We start from the raw sequence: 23138 nt of genomic DNA on the forward strand, positions 1-23138 counted from the left end.
GCTGCATTACATAGAAGCCACCCAGCATGCAGAGAGCGATATCCCTGGACTACAGACTGGAAGCCAACTCAGCAGCTTGGACGGTTTCCTATCTGCTACACAGCTTTTGGGGAGGCCCTGTGAACCTTGTGTTTCAGGAATTTCTGGAACCTTAATGAACTTCCCTCTAGGAAGTAATGTTGGAATGAGACGATAGGAAACCACACAACAGTCAAGGACAGACCACACCACATGGATGGGTCAGATGCTGAATGACAGACGAACTCATACAACGTTCTAGAAGATATATAAACTCCACCTTTTGACCGCTTTGCTGACAGGTTAAGATTTATCGCTCGTCTCAAGCTGCCCCTCTGTAGCCAAGGAAAAGGGGCCACTGACATTAACTCATACAGCAGCTGGGAGGGGAAAGGAGGCCGTGCAGAGGCCCCTGGCTGCCTTCTCCATCAGAAAGGGCCAGGTGGCAGAGGCCCAGGCTTTGTACATCTCTGTCTTAGAAGGATTGCTGAAGCTACCTTAGCCAAGCACTGCCCATGTCTCGCTGTGAATATACAGTGTGGGTCACTGAGCAGACCTCAGGTCTCAGCCAATGGGACTAGCCCCACTTGTCACCTCTACCCTGTCCCTCCAAGAAAAGCTCATCCAGGACGCAGGACAGGCTAAGTAGCCACGGTGTGCTAAAAAGGGCCGACAGCCACTTGGGTGAGGGCTGGCAGGAATCCAGGGGCAACATGGCTGTGCATTTGGGTTGCAAGAGCTGCCTGGTGGGAGGCACTGGTTCCCTTTGCTGCGCTCCCCTGCTTTCTACACTTGGGGACCCTGCCTTCGCCTGTCAGCCCCTCCATGTGGTAGAAAAAACACATTCCAATCATAGGCAGAGAGGCTCACCGCCACCAGAGTCCATCAGGTGCCTCTGCTTTCTAGAACCCCAAGGCAGAGAGGAGGGATGGGGCAGAATCTGTGGCAATTACTGCCCTTCTCTCCCATCCCCTGCTGGGAGCCAAGTGCCTAGAGGCTCCCAGCTGGCAGTGACCCAGCTAGAAGAGACTCCAGAGTCCCCACACTTTTGGTTCTTGTATTTCTGGAGACAAATTTGGCACAAGTGTCACATATGAGTTCATGACAGACAAACCTTTCCTTTGTTCCAGGCTTGTTAGGGAGCCTGGGCCTGAATTTCTGGGGACAGGTCTGTGCCTGGGCTAAGATCTTAGGCCCCTGTCTCCACCGCCACCTCGCTGACCAGCCAGCCTTGCTCACTCAGGCAGGAGTGCTAGGATGGCAGACAGGCAAACCTGAGGTAATGGGATGGAGGGTGGTTGGGATGTGGAGACATGAGGGTCACATGATGACATGAGGTGATGTGAGGGCTGGTTCCAAATGTCCCTTTTTATTTAAATAAGTGCACTTCACAGTAAGTTTCTCAAGCTCTTTGAGCCCAATGACATCACCAACTCTGTCTCTCGGTAGGGTGCCAGTTACAGTGGCCGCATGGCCTGATGTTGGTGTAGGTAAAACATCCCCATGCTGTACTTCACATTATCTAGTGCCAGGAACGGACAGCTGGGACAGACAGGTTAGCAAGCCTCACTCCTTTCCTAACACGGTACCTCACAGGCAGCAGCAGCAACACGGCGGGAAAAACACACAGGACTCAGATCCTCAGTAAACACAGGTGTGGTCTCCTAGGACCAATTAATCTGAAACTGTTCTCCCATGAGCAGCGAGACGGGGATAGCCAGGGTCTGGAAGACAGAAAAGAGGTTGAGCTCCAAGTGGTTCCCACCCACAGCCATGCCCCCCTCTCCACCACGGAGAGGGACCAGCGCCTCAGAATTAGCACATGATTCCACTGGGAACAAGCTTTTGTCTAGCAGCCCAGCCTCCATCACCTCCTCACTCCAAGGCAGAAATGGCGAGGGGTCTCCCAAAAGCGTGTCTCAGGATAGCTGAACCACAAGAGTCCCTGGGGTCCTTAGCACCCCTTCTCCCATGCCCACCAGGGCATAGAAACCCCAGCCTCCAGCCTGCGCTCTTACCTTGCTGTCAGGGCTGTAGGTGAAATTAGAGACAGGGACACCATTGGAAAGGACTTGTGTAGGGGCTGTGGTCACTCCCAAGATGGCCACCTCCTTCAGCTGTAGGTCAGTCCCCGCCTTGGTCATGTGCACTAACTCATTCACAATGGTATTCTGGTAATGGGGAGAGAAAACAATGTGTCAGACTGTGAGAGTGAGCCCACCACCAGAACAGGAACTCACAGGCCAGCCTCCTGTGTGCCGACATGAGGGACATGCTGACCCAGGGATGGTGGCCACTGGGTTCTCTGGCCCAGACCCTCCCTCCACCAGATCAGGACAACCCACCCCCATGTTTCTACCTGTCAGCCATTACTCACATTCTTGGCCAAGAAGGTGATCAGTGCATAGGCCCCCTGCTCCAGAACCCCAAGGCTCTCCCCATCGTCCCAGTACAGCTCTCCACGGGCCTCGCCGCTTGCTGTTAAAGCCACAACCAGGGCCATGGGCTGCTTTCGGGATTCCGTAGTTGTGAGGCTGGGACCCTGGGAAGAGGGTGTGCAAATGTCACACCTTGAACCCTGGGGACTCCCAGGACATCTATGATGACTACCTTGGCCAGGTGTTGAACCCAGGATGTCAGGCGACTACCCTGGCCAAGTCCTCCATAAAGCTTTATATACTGCCAGGGCTTTATACTGTGCCCTGTGCCTGCTCCCTGCCTCGCTCCTGAAGTAAGAGTCCATCCCAGTCCTGCCCAAGGCCCTGGGGCTGCTGGATCTGGGTACCTGCAGCGGTAGGATGTATCCTGCCCTCAGGTGCACATTGATGGTATCCAGTGGGGCTTCGAGCTTCAACCACTGCCCCTTGCTGTGGACAGCAGATCTGGGGGGTGACGGAGGAGATGGTGGAGGAGATGGGAGGCTGCCGAGAACCTCCACTGGCACCTGGAAGAAGGGGTCACATCAGAAGGGTGCGGGGCAGCACCCAAGCTACCACGCTGGTTCTTGGATCCATGTTCTCCTGTCCCCTAAGGCTATGTGTGGTGGTCCAAAGGTCCCCGTTGAGACAAACTGGTTGTGACCTCAGGGGTGGACTCTGTAGGACTGAGCAGGGAATGCCTGGCTTAGCTCGGCTTCGATGCTGTGGGGCCCTGGAAGCTACCCCTTCAGCCTGCACTTCCTCATCTAGAAGTGGGGGTTACGGCAAAGAGCTGATACATGGCACCCAGGGATGGACCAGCACGCAGCTCCCTTTACTGTAACTGACAGGCCAGCAAGGCATGGCCACCCTGTGATGACCCATCACTTCTGTGGATGAGGGACCTCAGGACTCACCATCTGCAGGTTGTACCACACGCCCTCAGGGAAGTAGCCAGTCACTTCAGTTTTCCCAGGCTCAAGCACAGGTGTGATGAGCAGAGCTGACCCCCACAAGAGCTGGCGGTCCACAGACCAAGTGCTGGGATCCTCAGGGAACCTTCACAGAAGAGACAGGCATGAGGGCCTGGAGACTGGGCTCTGGCACCAGCTGTCTGGCTGCAGGAACAATCAGAAACCCAGTCCCCGAGAAACTTCGAAACTTCAGGAGCCAGAGTTGTGTCTGTGCCGGAGTCCAGAACAATTCTTTTTCTTTCTTTTTTTCTTCCTTCCTTTCATTTATTTATTTTTGGTTTTTCAAGATTTTCAAGACAGGGTTTCTCTGTGCAGCCCTGGCTATCCTCTCCTGAACGCTGGGATTAAGGGGGTGTACCACCAGACTGCACACCACATGCCCAGCTTTTTAAACATGAACACTGGGGATGAAACCTGAATCCTCGTGTTTGTAAAACAAGCACTTTCCCAGTTGAACCAATCCCCAGCCTAACCAGTTGTGTGTAGTCACCTAGTCCCTCCGGAACGTATCTGTGTGCGGTAAGGAAGAGGCTGACTCCTCTAGAGCAAGCCACTTGCCTTTCTACCCAAGAACCTTCTGCTATCTGCCCACTGGAGAGGTCACAGTCATGCCTATTGAGCAGAGTCCAGTCTGGGGACATAGATGGGGCATCTCTGGCTTGTCCTCCTCCCTGAAGCCACCCCCAAAATGGATCACCATGACAATTTCATCATGGCTTTGTCAGCCAGCAAGCCTGGTCCATACTCCAGATATCCTGGCCCCGAGTTGGAGTCTAGGAGGCCTGAGGGTACAGGGACACTCTGGGCACACTCAGCTGTAGCCTGCTTGGGTTGTGAACACAGCCCATAGCAGGAGGAGGTTCCCTGGCATCAGCCCCCCAGGGACACATGTGAACTGTCATTCCCTGACCCAGGTGACTCACTCCAGGAAGAGAGGCCGGGCCACTGTGTCCCCTCTGACGTGGGCTCCATGGAACAGAGTGTACAGGAAGGGCAGAAGCACGTAGCGCAAGGTAAAGGCCTTCCTCATAGCCTGCTGTGCGGTCTCGCTGAATCTGTATGGCTCCTGAGGCTGTGTGGGCAGAGAGGGAAAAGGAGGTGTGCTGGTTAGCTGTCCATCAACTCAACACAAGCTGGCATCATCTGGGAAGAGGGAACCTCAACTGAGAAAATGCCTCCAACTTACTGGCCTGGAAGCAAGTGGCGGGGGCCATTTTCTTACTTAACAATTGATATGGGAGGGCCCAGTCCGCCTGGGTAGGCGCCCCTGCGTTGTATTAAAAGCCTTCAGTTCCCACCCTGACTGCCCTTCATGACGGAATGTAAGACTGAAAGATAAACCCTTTCTTCCCCAAGCTGCTTTTGTCTGTGGTGTCTGTCACAGCAACAGAAAGCACAGTAGACCAGGAGAATGTCCACCCCAAGAATCTCCAGCTCCTTGGCCATCCTGCGTGGACAGGACAGCATGGACTGGGCTCCTCCAGCAGCGGTGGGATTGGGCAGGACAGGGTCTTGGCAGGTAGGAACCCCCGTCACCCCCTCCTACCATGCTATTGAGGTCGTTGTGGTTCCGCATGAAGGGGTAAAAGGCCCCCAACTGGGTCCAGCGCACACACAGCTCCTCTGATGTGTTCCCCAGGAAGCCGCAGATGTCCGCCCCCACCAGGGGCACGCCTAGCAGGTTAAACTGCAGGATTTCTGAGAGGGCAGAGGCAGAGTGGCACCAGGTCACCAAGACAGCAGTTGGACAGTCAGGCCTCACCATCCATCAAGAACCCATTGCCTCTGTGCTTTCTTTCTTTTTTTTTTTTTTTTGGTTTTTCGAGACAGGGTTTCTCTGTGGCTTTGGAGCCTGTCCTGGAACTAGCTCTGTAGACCAGGCTGGTCTCGAACTCACAGAGATCCGCCTACCTCTGCCTCCCGAGTGCTGGATTTTTTTTTTTTTTTTTTTTTTGGCCTCTGTGCTTTCTGCCTGGGGTCAGCAACTGCTTCCTAATACCTGGGCCCAGCAGAGTAGACAGAGCCCAGTGTGCTGAGAGGCACGTTGTGACCTTACTTGGAAACATGAGCTAAGGTGAAGCATCTGGTGTGGTCCTAGCCTAACAGCTAACGTCCTCACAAGAGGAAAATGCCACGTGAAGAGAAGGTCACATGGGGAGATAGTCCTGCAAGGAATAGCCATGCAATGAGATGCCCAGACACCATGAGCAGAAGGAAAGGTCCCCAAGGCTGTGCAGGGGCACTGAGTTACACCTCTGTGCAAGGGGGCACTGTCAGGGGATGGATTCCTGTTACATTAAGTCCCCCAATGCTGTCCTCAGTGATGGCAGCCTCAGGACACTAACAGACAACTCAGGGTAGACATTCCCCTGACTGCTAAGGGCTGGATGGACTCATGTTGTTCAGCCCAGTGCCAATCCCAATCTCCCTCTGCTGCTGCACTGGCTTCCTTAGAACCAGGGAGCTGATGGGCAGCCTGGTGCCCCGGAGACTTAGCTGAGTCAAACCTGACCCTGGAAGCAGCTAGGACTAGGCTCAGTATTTGTCAGCTCAAAGAAGAAATGAGTCCAAGAGAAAGGAGCAAATCCAGACCCCAGCTCCACAAGGTATTTCTCAGTCTGGCTCCTGGCCTGACAGACCTGCCCAGACTGAGTTTCAACCACAGGGCAGAGGTGGCCAGCTCACATCTGGGAGCTCAGCCAGCTGGGATCCTTCATAGGTCTGTGAACATCTTACACAGAAGTCAGAAGGTTCTAGACTCTAAGTCAAGGCTCTAGCTGCCCATGTGGTGCCATGGCTCCTCTCCTTCCCTAGTCTATTCTCCAGGGTTCCTGCCTTCTCTGACCTAACATGGGCCAATGGTATCAAAGTTCTTGGAACAAAAATCAAATTCCTTTTAGCGAGCAAAGCAGGTAGGTGCCTCTGTATCTCAGGATGGGGTCACCAGGGAACAACTGTTGAAGAGGACAAGCACTGGTCAGGGAGAACTGGACACGGGGACACTGAGAAGGTGCCACGGGTGAGCCGCTGGCAAAGGGAAGCATGTCTGCTCAACTGAGTAGGGACCCGCAGGCTACACGTCCCGCATGAGATAGCAACGGGGCCCCAAGCCATCTCGGTACACTCTGTGGGGCTGAGCCCAGAACCCAGTGCCCTCCAGGCAGCTTGGACTCACCTGGCACAGAGTTGGAAAGATGCTCCCAGGTGCTCCACACATCCCCCGTCCAGTGGCCAGCATATCGGCCATGGCCAGCGAAGGTTGAGCGGGAGATCACAAAGGGTCGTGTCCCCCGGGTCTTCACTAGGGCCCTGAGTGGGGTGGGAACAGAGAGCTGGGCTCACCTGACACAGCCAGGGCTCCAGGGGTCAGGGGCAAGGGGACCGGGGCTAGAAGGAACTACCATTAAGGAGAAGGACAGAATGGATGGGGAAGAGAGGCCACCACCAAAGTATGCTTGGCAGTCAGCCCCATCCCAGTGACTCTGGTGTCCTCTAGAGGTGAGCCTCATTCTGAGCCTTGTTGGACTCATGCGGTCCCTTAGATGCCATTCCCTACCCACGTAACACCTCGGATGCCCTGTGGAGAGAGGCTGGCTCTAAGCTGGAGTGGAGCGCAGTGACCAGTTGGGCAGGAGCGTGCTTGCATTGTAGGCCTGTGGGTGGTCTGGGTGCCTCTTTCCCTTCCTTACGACCCTGATAGGAGCCAGCTCCCCTCTCAGCCCCCGCTGTGCGTGCTGGGAAGGCTGCACAGGGCTGAGCCTTACCTGTTGGAGGCGATGGCTTCCGTCAAGCCGTACAGGTTGTGGAGGTTGTAGTGTGTGGAGAGGAACTGGCGGCTCGAGGCACAGATCGTAGCTGCCTGCAAGGTCCCGCCAACCACCCCTGGGCAAGAGGACGACTAGTTTAGACTGGTTTACCAGTTTCCAGGGCTCCAAGTGCTCTCCTTTGCCCACGTCCTCTGCTCAGATGGACAGAGCCCACTTGCCCCATGATGCTCGGGGCAAGTCACCTCTGCTATCCTAAAGATGACCCTCTGCAAACCCATCGCCTCCATATCGACCATCCCCAGCATCTGCCCATCTGAGCCCAAACCCCTTCCCCTAGGGCTCTGGCTACATGATGTGTGGCCTTGGCTATGTCACTCTCCACAGGACCTCATGCTTCGGGTTTCTCTCCTCTTTGTCCTGCTGGGTGCTCTGTCTGCCTTCTGTTTGCCCAAACCGAGAGCTCTGCATGCTCTAAACCTCAAAGGGGCACTCCCTGGTCAAAGCCACTATCTCTAGCACTGTCCCCACTCCAGACAGACAAGTGGAGCTCACCGGGCACATAGGGTGGGTTCTCCAGTTCATTGTCAGGGCAGCCCTGCTGAGAGCCTCTAATGAAGTTGGATGGTTCGTTCATGTCCTGTAAGAGGCCTAAGATGTAGTACTGGGTTGGTCCCCAGAGACTAGGGGTGTACCCAGGGGCAGGGGTATACTTACAATCCACATTCCATCAAAGGGCACCTGGGCATGGAACTCAGAGACCATGTCCTGCCACCAGTCAAGGGTCTCAGGGTTGGTGAAATCGGGGAAGGCGGTGGATCCAGGCCATACCTGAACAAGAGACCAGAGGGGAGAACAGGTCCCATGCAGACCCTGCACCACGGTGCTGTCAGGCCTCAGACTTGGGCAGAGCAGCAGCTTCATGCTTGGCCAATGCTGACACATATCACAAACCTCAAGCCCACAACAAAGAAGCCTCTCCCACAATGTCTAGAGTCTTGGAGGGCTTCTGCCTCGGGACAGCAAGGACCATCCCTACACACAAAGTCATGGGGCACAAGAAGCATGGACCCAGAGCATTGGGAAAAAGTTGAGACAACTCCATTGGAGGCCCCTCACTGGACACACCCAAGCCTGCCCTTCCCATAGCTAGGGACACCTTAGGATGGGGAGGCTGGGACTCAGAACTCCCAGAAGGCCCCCCAGGGACAAGAAGGACAAGGGAGACCCCCAAGGCCTCATACTTTGGAAATCCCAGGTATTTGTCAGAAGTTATGGTCACCCCCAGTGAGGACCCCCACGTTCCTCTCTCCCATTTGACATGGTGGCTTCTGAATCTGACTCTTCCCCTGGACAGCTGCTCTGTCCCCTGCCCACAGTCCCCTTCTCCCACACTACCTTCCCAATCAGTGGCTGCCCAGTCTCATTGGTGATGAACACGCCCCTCCGAAGACCCTCGTCATAGGGCCGGTAACTCCCAGGAGGGCCTGAACTGCTGATGGCAGGGTCCTGGGGAAAGAAGCCGGCAGTGAGAAGGGTTCAGCACGAGCCACTGGAAGAAGGGAAAGCAGTGAGTCAGAGACCTGCCGTGGGAGGACAGAACAGGTGACAATTCGTGTTCGGTGGGTCGACCCAACCGGGGAGCCCCACCTGGTAAGATCGTGGGGTCACGGACTGTAAATGACCAGCTGCTTCTGTCTGTAAATTCTCTCGCATATACCATTTCATTTCTTCTTCCCTAAGAACCGCTTTGGTTGTTTTTTTTCCCCTCTGCTGTATGTTTATCTTGTGAAAATATTCCATCTACTGGGCACACATATAGCTGTGGATGGCCAGGAAGATGCTTTCTCCTTAATCAGTATAATTCTGATGAATAGAAATAATACTAAGATATTTTTCACTACTCAGACTGACATAAGAAAGTAATAGTATTCTCAGTCACCAAGTCAGCTAATTTTAGACTTCAGGACAAATTCAAGTCAAACTGGTTGCCCTTGGAGACGAAATATCTGGTTGCCCCTAGAGACAAATACATGAGGTCATTTCCCCCCAGGTGTTTATTGCCGATTCAAGGTCAGAGGGGGAAGCAACTTTAGTAGACGTAACATTCTTAGTAACTGACATTTTGCACATAGTCCCAGCCTCTATGTCACAGGCTCAAGGTTATTTTCTGTCTGGGAACCCTGTAAACCCTAACCATTTAGGCTATGTGCATGGCCAGGCATTACTCACCGGCGGTCAATGTGACCTCCCTAGTCTGAGAAATATTGTGTTATGAGAATGGGTTGGGCCCTGATAATGTAACATATAACTGTCCATAGTTTGGCTGTGAGGAAAAGCTACATAAGGCTCTTCAGGAGAGGCTATGGAGAGTTGTGGAGAAGGTGGTGGGATGAAGGGAGCACTGTTAAGAGATGGGCTGTGCAGAGCTATTCAGGCAGCTGGGTAGGGATAGCTATGTCGAGGAGCAAGAGAGATTTTCAGAGAGCATTTGTAAGATGAAGAAAAAGGGAAAGTCACCATCAGAAAGTGTGTGTGTTTGCTTATTTTTCCCCTCAGACAGAAAGTCTAGCCCTCAGACAGGTAAGAATTTTTCCTAATCACTTGCTACATTCATGGGTTTTTTTGCATATCCTGGTGCTGACTGAAGGCTGCCCACCCCCCAAGTTAGCGATGGTACGTGAAAACGGCACACAGTTGGCCAGGCTGAAGAGCTGACTGGGAACTGGAGGTGTGAGTCTAGATTCCTGATCATCCTGTTCAAGACAAATGTTTACTGCTTGCGTCTTTTATTTTTATTTTATTTTTGCTTCCTGGGGCTGTTTTGTTTTGTTCTTTAAGACAGGGTTTCTTTGTGTAGCCTTGACTGTCCTGGAACTCACTCTGTAGACCAGGTTGGCCTCAAACTCAGGTATGTGCCTTCCTCTGCCTCCCGAGTGCTGGGATTAAAGGTGTGCACCACATGTCCAATTTATTCTTATTATTTTTAATTGTGCGTGTGGTAGTTTGACTGTAACTGGCCCCCATGATCCTGTAATCTCATAGGGAGCAGCACTATCATGAAGTGTAGCTTTGTTGGAGGACGTGTGTCACTGTGGGGATGGGCTTTGAGGTTTCATATACTCAGGATACCGCCCAGGGAGTCAGTCAAATTCCTGTTGCCTGCAACATGTAGGACACTTGGCTATTTCTCCAGCAGCATGCCCACCTGCATGCCGCCATGCTCCCTGTCATGGCAGACTGAACCTCTGAAACTGTAAGCAACCAATCCTCAGTTAAATGTTTTCTTTATTTTCTTTTAAAGATTTATTATTTATTATACATACATTGTTCTGCCTGCATGTATCCCTGCAGGTCAGAAGAGGGCACCAGATATCATTACTGATGGTTGTGAGCCATCACATGGTTGCTGGGAATTGAACTCAGGACCTTTGGATGAGCGGGCAGTGCTCTTAACCACTGAGCTATCTTTCCAGCCCCAAATGTTTTTTTTTTTTTTATAAGAGTTGCCATGGTCATGGTGACTCTTCACAGCAATAGTAAACCCTAACTAAGACTCTGTGTGTGTGTGTGTCTAGAAGAAACTGTCAGTTCCCTGGAGCTGAAACTATAGGCAGTTATGAGCTGACTGACATGGTACCAGGCACTGAACTGTCCTCTTCAAGAACAGTGTGCTCTTAACTGCGGAGCCATCTTTCCCGGGGCATACAGGTGCTTCCAGGAACCTCGCCAGAAGACACTAAGCCTGCAGCCCTCTAGACATTTCTTCAACATCAAAGACTCAGAGAATGTCCAAGGAAAGCACTGGCTAGGAGGAAGAAGCCACATTGGCTGCGTTCGGCTTACCACGATCATCATGTACCGCCGGCCACCCTGGTGGAGCTCCCGCACCATGTCTGGGAAGTCTGCAAAGCCATCCTGGTTGAAGGTGAAGTCCCTGCGGGCGTCCATGTAGTCCAGGTCGTTCCACTGCACATCCTGCGGCACGGGATGGGAGCTGAAGCTGAGATGGGGCCCAACAGTACAGAAGCTGGGGCTGCCCCGCCCTGACTCCCACTCACCAGGGGGAAGTGTGCTCTCGTCATGTTCTCCACCACCTCACGGATGATGGCAGTGGAGGAGTAGCCCCAGCGGCAGAGGTGGAAACCCAGGCCCCAGTACGGCGGCATGAAGGGGTAACCTGCAGGCCAGGACCGCAAGTGAGCAGGGACTGGGGGCAAGGGTCAGGGCCTAGGGGTCTGAGATCAGTGGACAGAGAGCAGGCCCTACCCACAACATCCTGGTACTGCTGCACAACGCTCTTGGGCTCTGGGCCTAGGAACACGTACACATCCAAGATCCCACCTGTTGACCTCCAGGTTAGGGCCGGGCTGGGCTGCAGGACCACATCTGGAAGAAAGTGACTTAGATTCAGGAACGAGTCCTCCACAGACAGGCCAACCTGCATCTACAGAGTGTGGTTCTTCCGATATGAAGGCTGGGAGATGCCTGCAGGGCGGGAGTGGGGCAACTGTTCTGAGCCCAACTTAGCAAGGCCTGAAGGACGTGGAGTAGATGAGCCTGGGGAATCCCCCAGACCTTCTCCTTGGGTGGGGGTGGGGAGTGAGCAGGATGAGGACTCTGCCCACTGGACTCTCTCCACATAAGGTCCCTTGAGACAAGCAGACTCCGAGGCAGGCAGAGCCTCAAGCTCTCCCACTGAAGGATTACCTAGGAGCTTCAGTCTGGAGACTCACCCATGGCATTGCTGTTCAGCAGGAAGACACCATGAGCCAAGCCACCGTCCTCCAGTGCCAGGTAGAATGGGTGTGACCCGTAGAGGTTGGCACCTGGCTGGAATGACAAGAGACAGTACCTCGCACCCAGGACCCTAGCCTCCACCTTCCCACCTCTGCTCATCTCTTACCAAGGGTGCCAGGTCCCGGTTCCAGAGGGTGACCCGCGTCCATTCGGTGCTGAGCATGAGTGGGCTGAGGTGCTCAGCGAGGCCTGTGATGTGCTGGGAGGGCAATGACGTGGACAGCTGCAGAAACTGGTCAGCGAAGAACAGGGGGGCCACAGTAGTGTTCAGCCTGTGGGGAAGACATTAGGCTCCCCTGGATCGACCCCAGACCACACAAATCCAGGATGGTGGATCCATCAGGGAAGGGTTGGAGAGGGACAGAGCGACCTCACTAGCTCTGCATCAGGCCAACCCTGGGACAATGGCTATATAAAGACCAGAACACCTGCAAACAGTGGGAAAAGCCAGCACAGGCACGCTCAGAGGGGCCCAGGAGTACAAACATGAGGTCCTGTCAGGGAGACATGAACCCTCGATAGTGAGTTAATAATAAAGCTCACAGTAAGAGATGTGTATCTGATAAATAAAAGCAAGGCCACTAGTGCGCCACCTGCAGGGGGTACCACTGTGGACTGGATTGGGTCTTTCCCTAGTACCACTGGGTGGATCATCTTGGATAGCACAGGTGCCAAACACTGGTGTTGTAGCAATGATGTCATCTCCACACATCCCTTGTATCTCCTAGGGGCATGAGGCCTCACTGTGAAGCCACGGAGGGAACCTCTCAGACCCAATGTAGAAGCACCAAGCCGAGACCTTGGTGAGCACTCAACAGTCGGCCACTGATGCGTGCCTGGTGGTCCACACACAGGGCGGGGTGAGGGTTGGGTTTTGTCAACTTGATACAAGTTAGGGTCTTCTGGGAAGAGGGACTCTCAATTGAGGAAATCCTTCCATCAGATTGGCCTGCAAACAACCCTGTGGTGGCATTTTCTTGATTGATGGATGGGAGAGGGTCCAGCACACTGTGGGTGGTACACCCCCTGGGGCTGGTGGTCCAGGGTTGGAAGTTCTGACCTCCGAGGGGCCACCACGTCCCTGTCAACCCCAGGGTAGGGTCAAAGTTCCAGGCACCCCACTTACAGCACCCGGCCATTCAGCTTCCTGCGGACAATCACTCCGAAGGGCTCCTCTGAGAACTCCACAGTATAGAGGGGGGACAGTGCCTGGCTCAGGACACGCGGGGTCTCCATGGGCACTTCGTAGCGCTTATTAGCGGGGTCTTTGATCTAGGAAAGAAGAGAGAGGTGCCCAGAGCCCTTCAAGAGCCAGGGGCCCCTTCCCTCACTGCAGCCCCTTCACACCTCCAGGAGACATGGTTCCGAACAGTCGGTCAGTTCAGCCCTCTCCCCAGGGTAACTGCACAGTATGCAGCATGGGCCATAGTTCCCTCAGCTGTGTAACTGGCAGGAAGGAGGCCTCCCTGAGGTTGCCAAAGGCAGAGCATTGACTAAACCTGAACACCACATAGACAGTGAATAGTTTTGTGTTTGATCTTTTTCCCCCTTGCTTTTAATTAATTTATTACATTTTGAGGCATGGCTACACTATGAAGACGAGGCTGACATTTAACTCACTGAGATCCTCTTGCTACAGCCTCCTAAATGCTGCAATTACAAGCATAGCAAGTTTTTCAGAAAAAAAAAAAGGACATACCAAGGCCATGCGCTACCAATGAGCTGTGCACCAGGCCCCACAAATAGTTTTTAATTTTTTATATTTATTTGTGTGTGTGTGTGTGTGAAGTAGAGGTAAGGTGTTTGTCTTCTCACTCTCCATCCTGGTTAGGCTGGCGGCCAGAGCTCTCCAGGATCTGCTTGTCTGCCCCACCCCCAGTGCTGGGGCTATAGGTGTATGTTCCACGCCTGACCTTCTATCCAGGTGCCAGGATCCGAGCTCCTCACGCTTGTCCAGCAAGCACTTTACCCATATCCCCAGCTCCCACAGTTTGTGGCCTAAGGATGGCCCCAGCATCATGCAGAACTGCGCTATACTAAAAACACAGAATCATCCTCCCGAGACACAGGGTGATGTGGGCACTGCCAGGGGATGACAGGGAATGGGGCAAATGAAAATTCCTGCTGTCTACAGTGGCCAGTCCTGAAGTCACCGCCTGGAACATTCCACCTGTGCCCAGGCCTCCTATCACCACTCTGTCCTACCACACATATCCCTGGGAAAATGCATCACCCACCCGCACACCTATCCTCTGCTCTGCCTGGCCCATCCTTCTGCAGGGGCTGTCCTGTCACGGGCCTTCCTGGTGACCCAGCTCTAGCCAGGGTCTACCGTGCCCACACCCACCATGAAGTGGAGGCGGCTCTCGGTCTCCATCAGCACATCCAGCTGTAAGCTCAGCACATCCTTTGGGAAGAAGGTCGGGCTGGTACGGGTCAGGGTGGCTGTGTACCCCGTCTCTGTAGAGTTCAAATTCTCTAGCCTGTAGCTTGGGTAACTGGGAGGGAAGAAACACCAGGGCTGCCCCATCAGCGGCGCCTTTAGCACTTGCCCGGCTGGGACATAGCAGCAGCCACGGGCCTCACACTCCTCCCGGGAGATGCCCTTGTCTGGAGCACAGTCAAAGCGGCTGTTGGGAGGCACATCACACTTCGTGGGCACTGCTGCAGGCTGCACAGGGTGCTCCTGGGTGTGCTGGGGCCGTGGCCCGTAACCCTTCCAATGTTGAGGCCTAAAAGTATCTTCCAGTCCTGAAGAGGACGCAGGAAAGTCTTGGGGAAGCATCATTAAGTCATGGAGCATGACATGACCCAGAATGATAGCGGTTATAAAGCAGATGAGGATGCAGACCCCAACCAGAGAGTGGGCACAGAGAGGCTTCCTCGTCTTCATGGTGAAAGCCTGTTGGCCCATACACAGTCCTGGAGGCCTGAGGAGAGGAAGATCCAGCATCAATGTGGGCGGGGGTCAGGGAGTCCTGGGTGCATTCACACAGCAGCACCCACACACAGCGCAAGGGGAAGCAGACAGCCAGAGTATCTCCTTCCACAGCAACAGTGAGGAAGGCAGAAGCCAGGTAGAGGAGATCAAACTCCTCAGAGGCAGAGGGGTTTCTGTGGACATGGCCCCCACACGGCCCCATGGCCCTGTACAGACCGATGTGAAAGGGAACCAAGACTTTACCTATCCGGAGGTCTTCTGTGTGAGCAGAAAGGCTGGGGAGCCATCAAGTCAAACCACATGGAGAGGACGAGAAGGAGTGGGGTGAAAAGCCAGGTCACAGGGTTCTCTGGCTATAACTGGCCACGGAGGTGTGTGGGCCTTCCGGAAATGGGGTTCATTTCAGGATGTGGTGGGGACAGGGAGGGACTCAGCGCGGGGGTGGGGGGAGTACTAGAGGTTCTCTGGGTCACCAGACATACTCAAGAGACAATGGCCTGGTTGCAGATGGGCCAGCTGTGAATATTCTGACCAGCAATTGGGGCTCTTCAGGTTGACAGTTAAATTTTTACCCATAATACCTGTGACTTTCTCCTGCTAGTGACTCTCCAGCTCCCTAGTAACCTGCAGGGGTGTGGGTGGGTGGGATGAGGGGTGAACTATAACCCAATTCAGTTCTGATCGATCTATCTATCTATCTATCTATCTATCTATCTATCTATCTATCGTTAGGGCAGACTTCTCCAGGCTGGGGCTCTACCACACTTAAATGCCAGGTACAAACCCCAGGTTGCTACCAGTACTTCTGAGGGGCTGGCTATCAGCCTAGTAGGTCCAAGGACTCTGGCACTGGAACTCACACCTCAAGGAACCCAGAAAAGCTATATATATATATATATATATATATATATATATATATATATATATGCTATAACTCAAGAACAGCCAGATAAAAGAAACGGGCTGGGAACAGGTGGGCGTGCCCCTGCAATGTGTGTGGAGCATCTGGGATTCTGGGATGCTCCCTGAACCCACCCACTTGGCTGTCACTTCGAGTTAGGGTTTCCAGTAGCCCAGGCTTGCTATGAAGCCAGGGATTCCTGCCATCACCTCCCACGTGCTGTGCTTTCTGGCACTGGATTTCACACCCAGCTCTGCTGAGTTCTGCCTTCCGTTATGCAGGCATGACTGATGACATCAATAGCCGTGGTGAGTGATCGTTAGCCTCTGTGGGGAGTCAGGATGCTTGGGTGGGCTGCAGTTTCCAACCCTCCAATGACACCTTGTCTTTCGGTTGCCTAGCGGCCATAAAGCTACTAGGGACCCCAGCCTCCGGGCTAGCAATAGAAAGCCAGAGACCCATTTTGTCTTTACTGCTGCGCAACAGCTCCACCTGGCCCTTCGGACACGTGTGACACTGATCATGATTCAGCATCCAAGGACAATGACGTGCTCAGACTCCCGCTGGGCAGCGTGGGAATCTGCAGATTCCAGGACCTTCCAAGGAGGCCCCGGTGCGCAACAGATAAACACGTACATCAGAACAAAGTCCCAGAAACAGAAACCAGACAGCTCAGGCCCGTTCTCTCAACTCCACAATTTAGAGGAAAAAAAAATAGGGAAGGAACTAAAGATCAGACGCCACTGCTGATCTGGAGACCTAAGCTTGCTTTCTAGAAAGCTGCTGGATGCGCAGCACCACCAGGCACAGGCGAGCCCAAACACAAGCTTTCGAGACACCGTGCGCATTCTCTCTGTGCCACTGTGCGCGTTCTCTCTGTGCCTCAGTTTCCCCCTGCGAGACATACACACAGAGCTTGGCCCACCCAGCACTGAGGGTACCCACTAGAATCCGGGATATTTTGCCGAAGCCTGTGGTGTCACTCAGGTCCCTGCCTGCGCCTGCCTGAGCCGGGGGTCGGGGGTCGGGGGAGTCCCACCTCTCTCGGTTTCTCAGCTCGATTCTCCCAAGCAGGAACTCACTTGATAGTCGGCCCCGGCCGCCCTGAAGGAGCCCGCTCCTCTGGAGGCCCTCGGGCCTGAGACAGCCTTCACCAGCGCGTCCAGCTCACCTGCGCAAACACCCTCCGGGCAGCAGACCCCCAAACCCAGCGAGACAGCTCGGGTCACGTGGTCCGAGGGCGGGGCTAGACAGAACGGACCACGTGACTCGGCCTCCGATGTGGGCGTTCTCACTGCGCCCCCTAGTGGCTGCGGGCGGCAGAGCGCGCAGGTGTCGCCGGGCGGTGACCGGGAAGACGCTGGCACAGAACAGATCCAACCCAAGGCCACCCATCCAGAACCTCGAAAGCTTCAGTGGGAGATGAAAACCAGTCCAGACCTGGGAGTTCCGTCAGCTTGCTCGGTAGGGAAAGAGTCAAAAACACGTGATCACACACACACACACACAAAAACCCCTATGCTGGCGAAAGCATAAAATGACGCCAGGCTTTTGACATTGATGGTCATAAATTGAGACATAAGCACAGGGTGGTGGTGTGAGCATGTGATCCCAGCACTCAGGAGACAGAGGCAGGAGGATTGCTAATTTGAGTCCAACATAGGACACCTGGTGAGACCCTGTTTCAAAAACCAAAGTAGGCCAAGCAATGGTGGCACACGCCTTTAATCCCAGCACTTGGGAGGCAGAGACAGGCAGATCTCTGTGAGTTTGAGGCCAGCCTGGTCTACAGAGTGGGTTTCAGGACAGGTTCCAAAGCTACAGAGAAACCCTGTCTCGAAACACCAAACAAAAACAGAAACAAAACAAAACAAAATGAAAAACCCCAGTCCCATACTTTGGCTGGGGGATGTCCTGGAAGACACTGCACACAGTTCTGGAAGCTTGTCAGAGCGCAGTGCAGGGATGATTAGTGCCAAGAGATGACCAGTGATGGACAGGACCTCACTTTGGCCAAGGCTGCTTAGCCATACAGACTTCTGCCCTATTAAACCTCACATTGGGACCCTCAAGGTGGGCCTGGCATGGATGGTGGTCCATTATTTGTGCCACTTCCCATTGTGGCCACATTTAATAACTCCCCCTTTGAAGCATGAGTAATAAAAACTCAGAGAGAGAAATTGGGGTTCAACCTGAAGGTCAGAAAGGCAAAGCAGCCAGCCACTGGCTCTTACCTCGACCTCAGTCCAAAATGGTGATCCTGCCTCCTGGAAATCCTCGGAATGAGACTGAGCCTGAGAGCTGTCTCTTCCAGTTTTTTTTTTTTTTTTTGATTTTCGAGACAGGGTTTCTCCGTAGCTTTTGGTTCCTGTCCTGGAACTAGCTCTTGTAGTCCAGGCTGGCCTCAAACTCACAGAGATCCGCCTGCCTCTGCCTCCCGAGTGCTGGGATTAAAGGCGTGCACCACCACCTCCCGGTTGTCTCCTCCCATTTTATATTCCTCTCTAGTTCTGGGATTAAAGGCGTGCACCACTACCGCCTGGTTTTTATGGCAAACTAGTGTGGCTTCTGGGATTAAAGGTGTGTGTTATTGCAGCCTGGTCTGTGAGACTGGCCAGTGTGGCTGTTTTACTCCTTGAACTTCAGGCAAGCTTTATTTATTAAACTATAAATGAAGCTGGGTGGTGGCGGCATGAGCCTTCAATCCCAGCACTTGGGAGGCAGAGGCAGGCGGATCTCTGTGGGTTCGAGGCCAGCCTTGTCTACAAGAGCTAGTTCCAGGACAGGCTCCAAAGCTACAGAGAAACCCCATCTTGAAAAACCAATATATATATATATATATATATATATATATATATATATATTGAAATATCACTACACCTTTCTCTGCTTTTCACTGTTGTCTCTAGTTGGCACTGATGACAGGTAGCTGAGCCTAGTTTATTGGGGCTGCCAGGCTCCGTATCAGAGAGCAAACTCTGTATCATGCAAGTGATGGACACACAGCAGACTTCACTTGCTAAGCAGAACGAATACACAGTAAGTACTGAAGGGGAGGGCCAGACAGGCAGTGGGTGTGTCCCAGGTGGGTGGGCGTGGCTGGGGTCTCCAGCCCTCTTGGCTGTTTTTGTTTTTTTTTAATATTTATTTATTATGTATACAATGTTCTGTCTGTGTGTATGCCTGAAGGCCAGAAGAGGGCACCAGACCTCACTACAGATGGTTATGAGCCACCATGTGGTTGCTGGGAATTGAACTCAGGACCTTTGGAAGAGCAGGCAATGCTCTTAACCACTGAGGCATCTCTCCAGCCCCCTCTTGGCTGTTTTTGTATTTTATTGTTAGGATGAACGTGTCTTACTCCTTTGACCCAGAAATAGCTTTTGTAAATTTTATTTTTTCTGTTGTAAAGTTTAAAACTGAAATTATTTCACAGGATATTTTCTATTTCATATCTACAGAAGCACAAAGGCAGCCGGTGCTCAGAAACCCAGAGGAGGGGAGGCAGAGGTGAAGAGAACAGTCAGAGGTGGGTGAATGAGCGCCAGGTAGGTGACCCTTTACTGACGTAGTTACCACCTCTGTAGGTAGATGTTTGCCCTCCTTGGAATCCTGGGGTCCTTAGCTTTGATCTTTGGGTTTTGATCTCTTTTAATGCTTAATAGGGGATGGGAGCAGGATAAGGTGGAGCTTTCTGTGGGGTGGAGCTGGGGAACCAGAATGAGGTTAGCTTGTGGGCTTCAGATGGGCTGGGGCAGACGCTTGAGGGCCAAGGCAGTCTTGTCCACAGTTTCCGTGGGGTCCTCTCTCCCTTACTTGTTCCACAAAGCCGAGGGCCTGCCCCAGGACAGTGTGATAGGTATCAGATGTAGGTCGCAGAACTGACAACAGAATAGACCTACCTGGATGGGTAAGCCCCACAGGAGAGAGTGGATTTTTATGCCCAGGTGATGCCTCTGCCGGCAGGCGCGTTCACCCAAGCAGACCAGCGATGCTGCATCACACCTGGTGTGAACAGCACAGTGGCTGTGATTGAATACAGGTCTAGCTTGTCAGTGTCTCCTAAGTAGGGTGTCATTCTAGAGCACACGTAGCTTTTTGGAACAGGGACGGGGGATTCCCTGGGTCTCCATCAGGGCAGCCTCAGCAAGTGCAGGCCAAGTGCTGTCTAGGAGGGCTCTCGGGGCTCCAGCTTGCTGACAATCTTCTGCTGAATCTTTCTCAGCACCTCCTGGTACTGGGGGTAGTCTTCCTGCACTTGGGAGAGGACGGCGTTGAACTGGGCCAGCCGGACATCTAAACGCTTGCGCTCCATCAGCAGGCTCTTGCTGCTGCGATGCAGGAGCACGTACTTCCCTTCCACTACAGCCTGCAGGTACTTTGCCCGTGTCTGCAGGGTCACGATCTCCAAAAGGTTCTGGGTGGGAAAGAGACCCCGCGTCAGTCCCCACAAGTCAAGAGGACTCCTGTCCTCCACCCAGTCTCCGGGGACTCAAGGGGAGGGGTCTTGCGTCCCAGATGGGAGCCTTGCTCGCCCATGGGGGAGGTGTTTCCACTGCTCTATGCCAGGCCTGGTACTAGACATACTCCTGACACCCTGCATTCCTGTTAGACTCACAGCACAGCCGGTCCAGCTGGAAATCCCACTGGGATTCAGGTTTGCTGTGCCCCTGAGTCTACCATGTGGCCCCAGAACCTGGCGGGGGATCCCTTTGGTTCCAGGTGCCCCTCAGCCCTAGTGCTTTACACTGTCCCCCGGGGTCAAGACTTGGTACAGTTTGGGCAGGCCCCTCTTGGCCAGGCTACCCTGTCTACCTGAACGGCTTCTTCTTCTCCCACCTCCATGAAGTCTTTATTTTTTTAAATCTTTTTTTTTTTTTACATTTTATTTATTTATTATGTATACAATATTCTGTTTGCGTGTATGTCTGCTGGCCAGAAGAGGGCACCAGATCTCATTACAGATGGTTGTGAGCCACCATGTGGTTGCTGGGAATTGAACTCAGAACCTTTGGAAGAGCAGGCAAAGCTCTTAACCACTGAGCCATCTCTCCAGCCCCTCCATGAAGTCTTGACTCAAACATGTTTCTCTTTTCTCCCTCCCTCTCTTCCTGCCTTCCATTCTTTTTTGAGACGGGGTTTCCCCGTGTAACAGCCCTAGCTGTCATGGAACTAGCTCTGTAGACTCAAACACATTTCTTACATAGCCTTCTTGGATTTCTCCTCTCAAAAACTCAACCCCTTGATTTTACTCGGAGGCCCTGACATCTTCCATCTTCGTGGAGCAAGAATTTAACCTTCAATACAGCCAGAGATTTTGTTTCTAGTCATTTGCCCAGGCATCTGAAATGGTGCCCAGCCAATAACGGGTAGAGATCAAAATGTATGGTGTGACCAAATCGCAAGGGATGTAAACGAGAGCAGTTGGTGTCACTGCCAGCAGAAGATGTAGCTGGTCCCCGGGGAGATTGTCATCGGGGACACAAGGCTTCTCTTGGGGTTCAGGCCCAGAGAGCTCCCAAGATTTACCTGCCGTTTCAGAGCTGTGAGCTTGTTGATCTCATCTTCCAGAACGTCTATGTCACCCTGCATATCTGACAGGGACTGCTGCTTCTCCTGAAGGGAGCTGCTTAGGAGTTTTTGAGATTCTTCCAGTTCTGAGATGGTCTTGATGCATTCCTCTGTGGCCTGGGAGAGAAAAAGGACACAATGGATTCCTGCATCCCTGTCATTTAGCAGACGGAGACATCCAACTAAAGACCAGCCACGTGCCTCGGAATTTATTCTAGGGGGATTCCTGCATCAGTTACGTTTCTATTGCTGTGATAAAAACGTCATGGTCAAGGCGACTTAGAGAAGGAAGGATTTGTCTGGGCTAACAGTTCCCGAGGGATCAGAGCCCACGGTGGCAGAGCAGAGGCGTGGTGGCTGGCGCAGAAAGCTGAGGGCTCACATCTTCAGACCACAAAAGCAAAGCAGAGAGAGTGAGCTAGAAATGGTACAAGTCTTTTAACCTCTCAAAGCCCGCCACCATGGACACTTCCTTTAGCAAGGCCATGCCTCCTAAACATGCCCAAACGGTGCCACCAACTGGGGACCGAGTATTCTCTGGGGACATGTTAGTGACCAGCTTGGACAAAAATACCACTTACCAGGGTAGGGGTCTGGGATTAGAAAAGTTAGTAAAGAGGACTAAGACGTGAGTGAAAATAATAAAACAGAAACATAGGATAGTACCGGGAGGGAGTTCCAGTGAATACTGAAATCACCCACGTTTAATTTCCATTCGCTTAAAATACTCCGACCCCAAAAGGGTAGGAGTAAGATAAAAAAAACAAACAAACAAACAAAAAAAAACTGCATTGATGTGCTACAAGGAAATGAACAGACCAGTAGAAAGTCGAGGGCTACAGTCTTAGTTAAAACCTTCAGTTGCTAGAACAAGACAGTAATGCTTACAGTCTGTAGGCAAACCACTCCCTGGGTGGAATCCATTGTTATCTCCCTAAGGGGGTAGGAACCTACTTGGGTCCTTAGACTTTTGTTTGATGTAGAAACAGATCTACTTCTCTGTTCCGGAAATACAAGGTCTGGCTATTAGCCATACTCTTTGACAATAACCTTCGAACTCTCTGACCTAAATCTAGGTGGGACCTTTGTTTGCAGTAGAAACACAATAACCTTGAAGAAAAAGAAGTTGTAACTCTCTGACCTTTAGACCAGGTGGGAATAGGCTCATAGTTTTGGGCCTCCACAGGGACACCGCATTCAAACTACAATTCCCAAAGAGGAATCCGATAGTCACAGACCATATAGAATGTATGGGGTGAGGGGTAGTAACCTATGAGACACCCACACCGGGGCCCTGAGCCCACAAAGCTGACTAGGGAGGCTGTGGCTTCCTAGAAGACTGGGGAAGTCAGCCGTCCGTGCCCTGAAGGAGCAGAGGGACATGGGGACCAGGATCCAGGATCAGCACTACAGCCTTGAGCAGGACCGGACAAGGCTATGTGGGAAGTATAAGGAAGGAGGGTAGGAGTGGGGCGCTTGACAGTGTGGTGGGGGCTCCTCTGCAGAGCCCCACTGGAACACAGTGTTTCAGGAAGTGTTCGCAGGGGGTTTCAGGGCTGGAAGGGCCAGCAGGGATGGAACGTTACCATGACAACGAAGGTACTGGCAGTGTTTGGCGGCTGACTCATGGCCTGCGTAATGGTGAGAAAGAAACAGTCATCCTTGTTTGCTTCCTGGGAACACAGGACTTTGGGAGGAGGAAAGGGCCCCCCCCGTTTGTGGCCAGATGGTGGAGGCCATGGCGCACGTGGC

General features: G+C 52.9%; 2 protein-coding genes across 4 annotated transcripts in view; both read right to left on the bottom strand.

Annotated features, from left to right (window-relative positions):
• Nucleotides 1–1371: 1371 nt before the first annotated feature.
• On the bottom strand, nt 1372–17048 carry Gaa (alpha glucosidase). 2 transcript variants are annotated; one of them, XM_041635869.1, is made up of 20 exons: nt 16898–17048; nt 14321–14903; nt 13100–13245; nt 12080–12245; nt 11910–12006; nt 11443–11562; nt 11235–11353; nt 11020–11151; nt 8572–8682; nt 7891–8004; nt 7729–7813; nt 7174–7291; nt 6585–6718; nt 4956–5107; nt 4333–4481; nt 3353–3494; nt 2804–2962; nt 2396–2560; nt 2037–2189; nt 1372–1742 (listed from the first exon to the last, which is right to left on the bottom strand). In XM_041635869.1, the coding sequence occupies exons 2-20, from the start codon at nt 14885–14887 to the stop codon at nt 1683–1685; spliced, it is 2889 nt and encodes a 962-aa protein (XP_041491803.1). In that variant the 5' UTR covers nt 14888–14903; nt 16898–17048; the 3' UTR covers nt 1372–1682. The 2 variants fall into 2 exon arrangements, with proteins under 2 accessions (XP_041491803.1, XP_041491804.1); XM_041635870.1 differs by having other exon boundaries at nt 16987–17033.
• A 2179-nt stretch (nt 17049–19227) lies between these two features.
• Ccdc40 (coiled-coil domain containing 40) overlaps nt 19228–23138 on the bottom strand; it is a 47199-nt gene continuing 43288 nt past the window's right edge. For both annotated transcript variants that reach the window (XM_041635911.1, XM_041635909.1), the window contains exons 19-20: nt 21345–21503; nt 19228–20232 (exon numbers count right to left, since the gene is read on the bottom strand). In XM_041635911.1, the coding sequence (XP_041491845.1) occupies nt 19984–20232; nt 21345–21503 (408 nt within the window). In that variant the 3' untranslated portion in view covers nt 19228–19983. The remainder of the gene's footprint in view (nt 20233–21344; nt 21504–23138) is intronic.

Source organism: Microtus oregoni, unplaced genomic scaffold (genome assembly GCF_018167655.1).
Source record: "Microtus oregoni isolate MIOR12 unplaced genomic scaffold, Mior012 000048F_ref0000485, whole genome shotgun sequence".
Classification (NCBI taxonomy): domain Eukaryota; kingdom Metazoa; phylum Chordata; class Mammalia; order Rodentia; family Cricetidae; genus Microtus; species Microtus oregoni.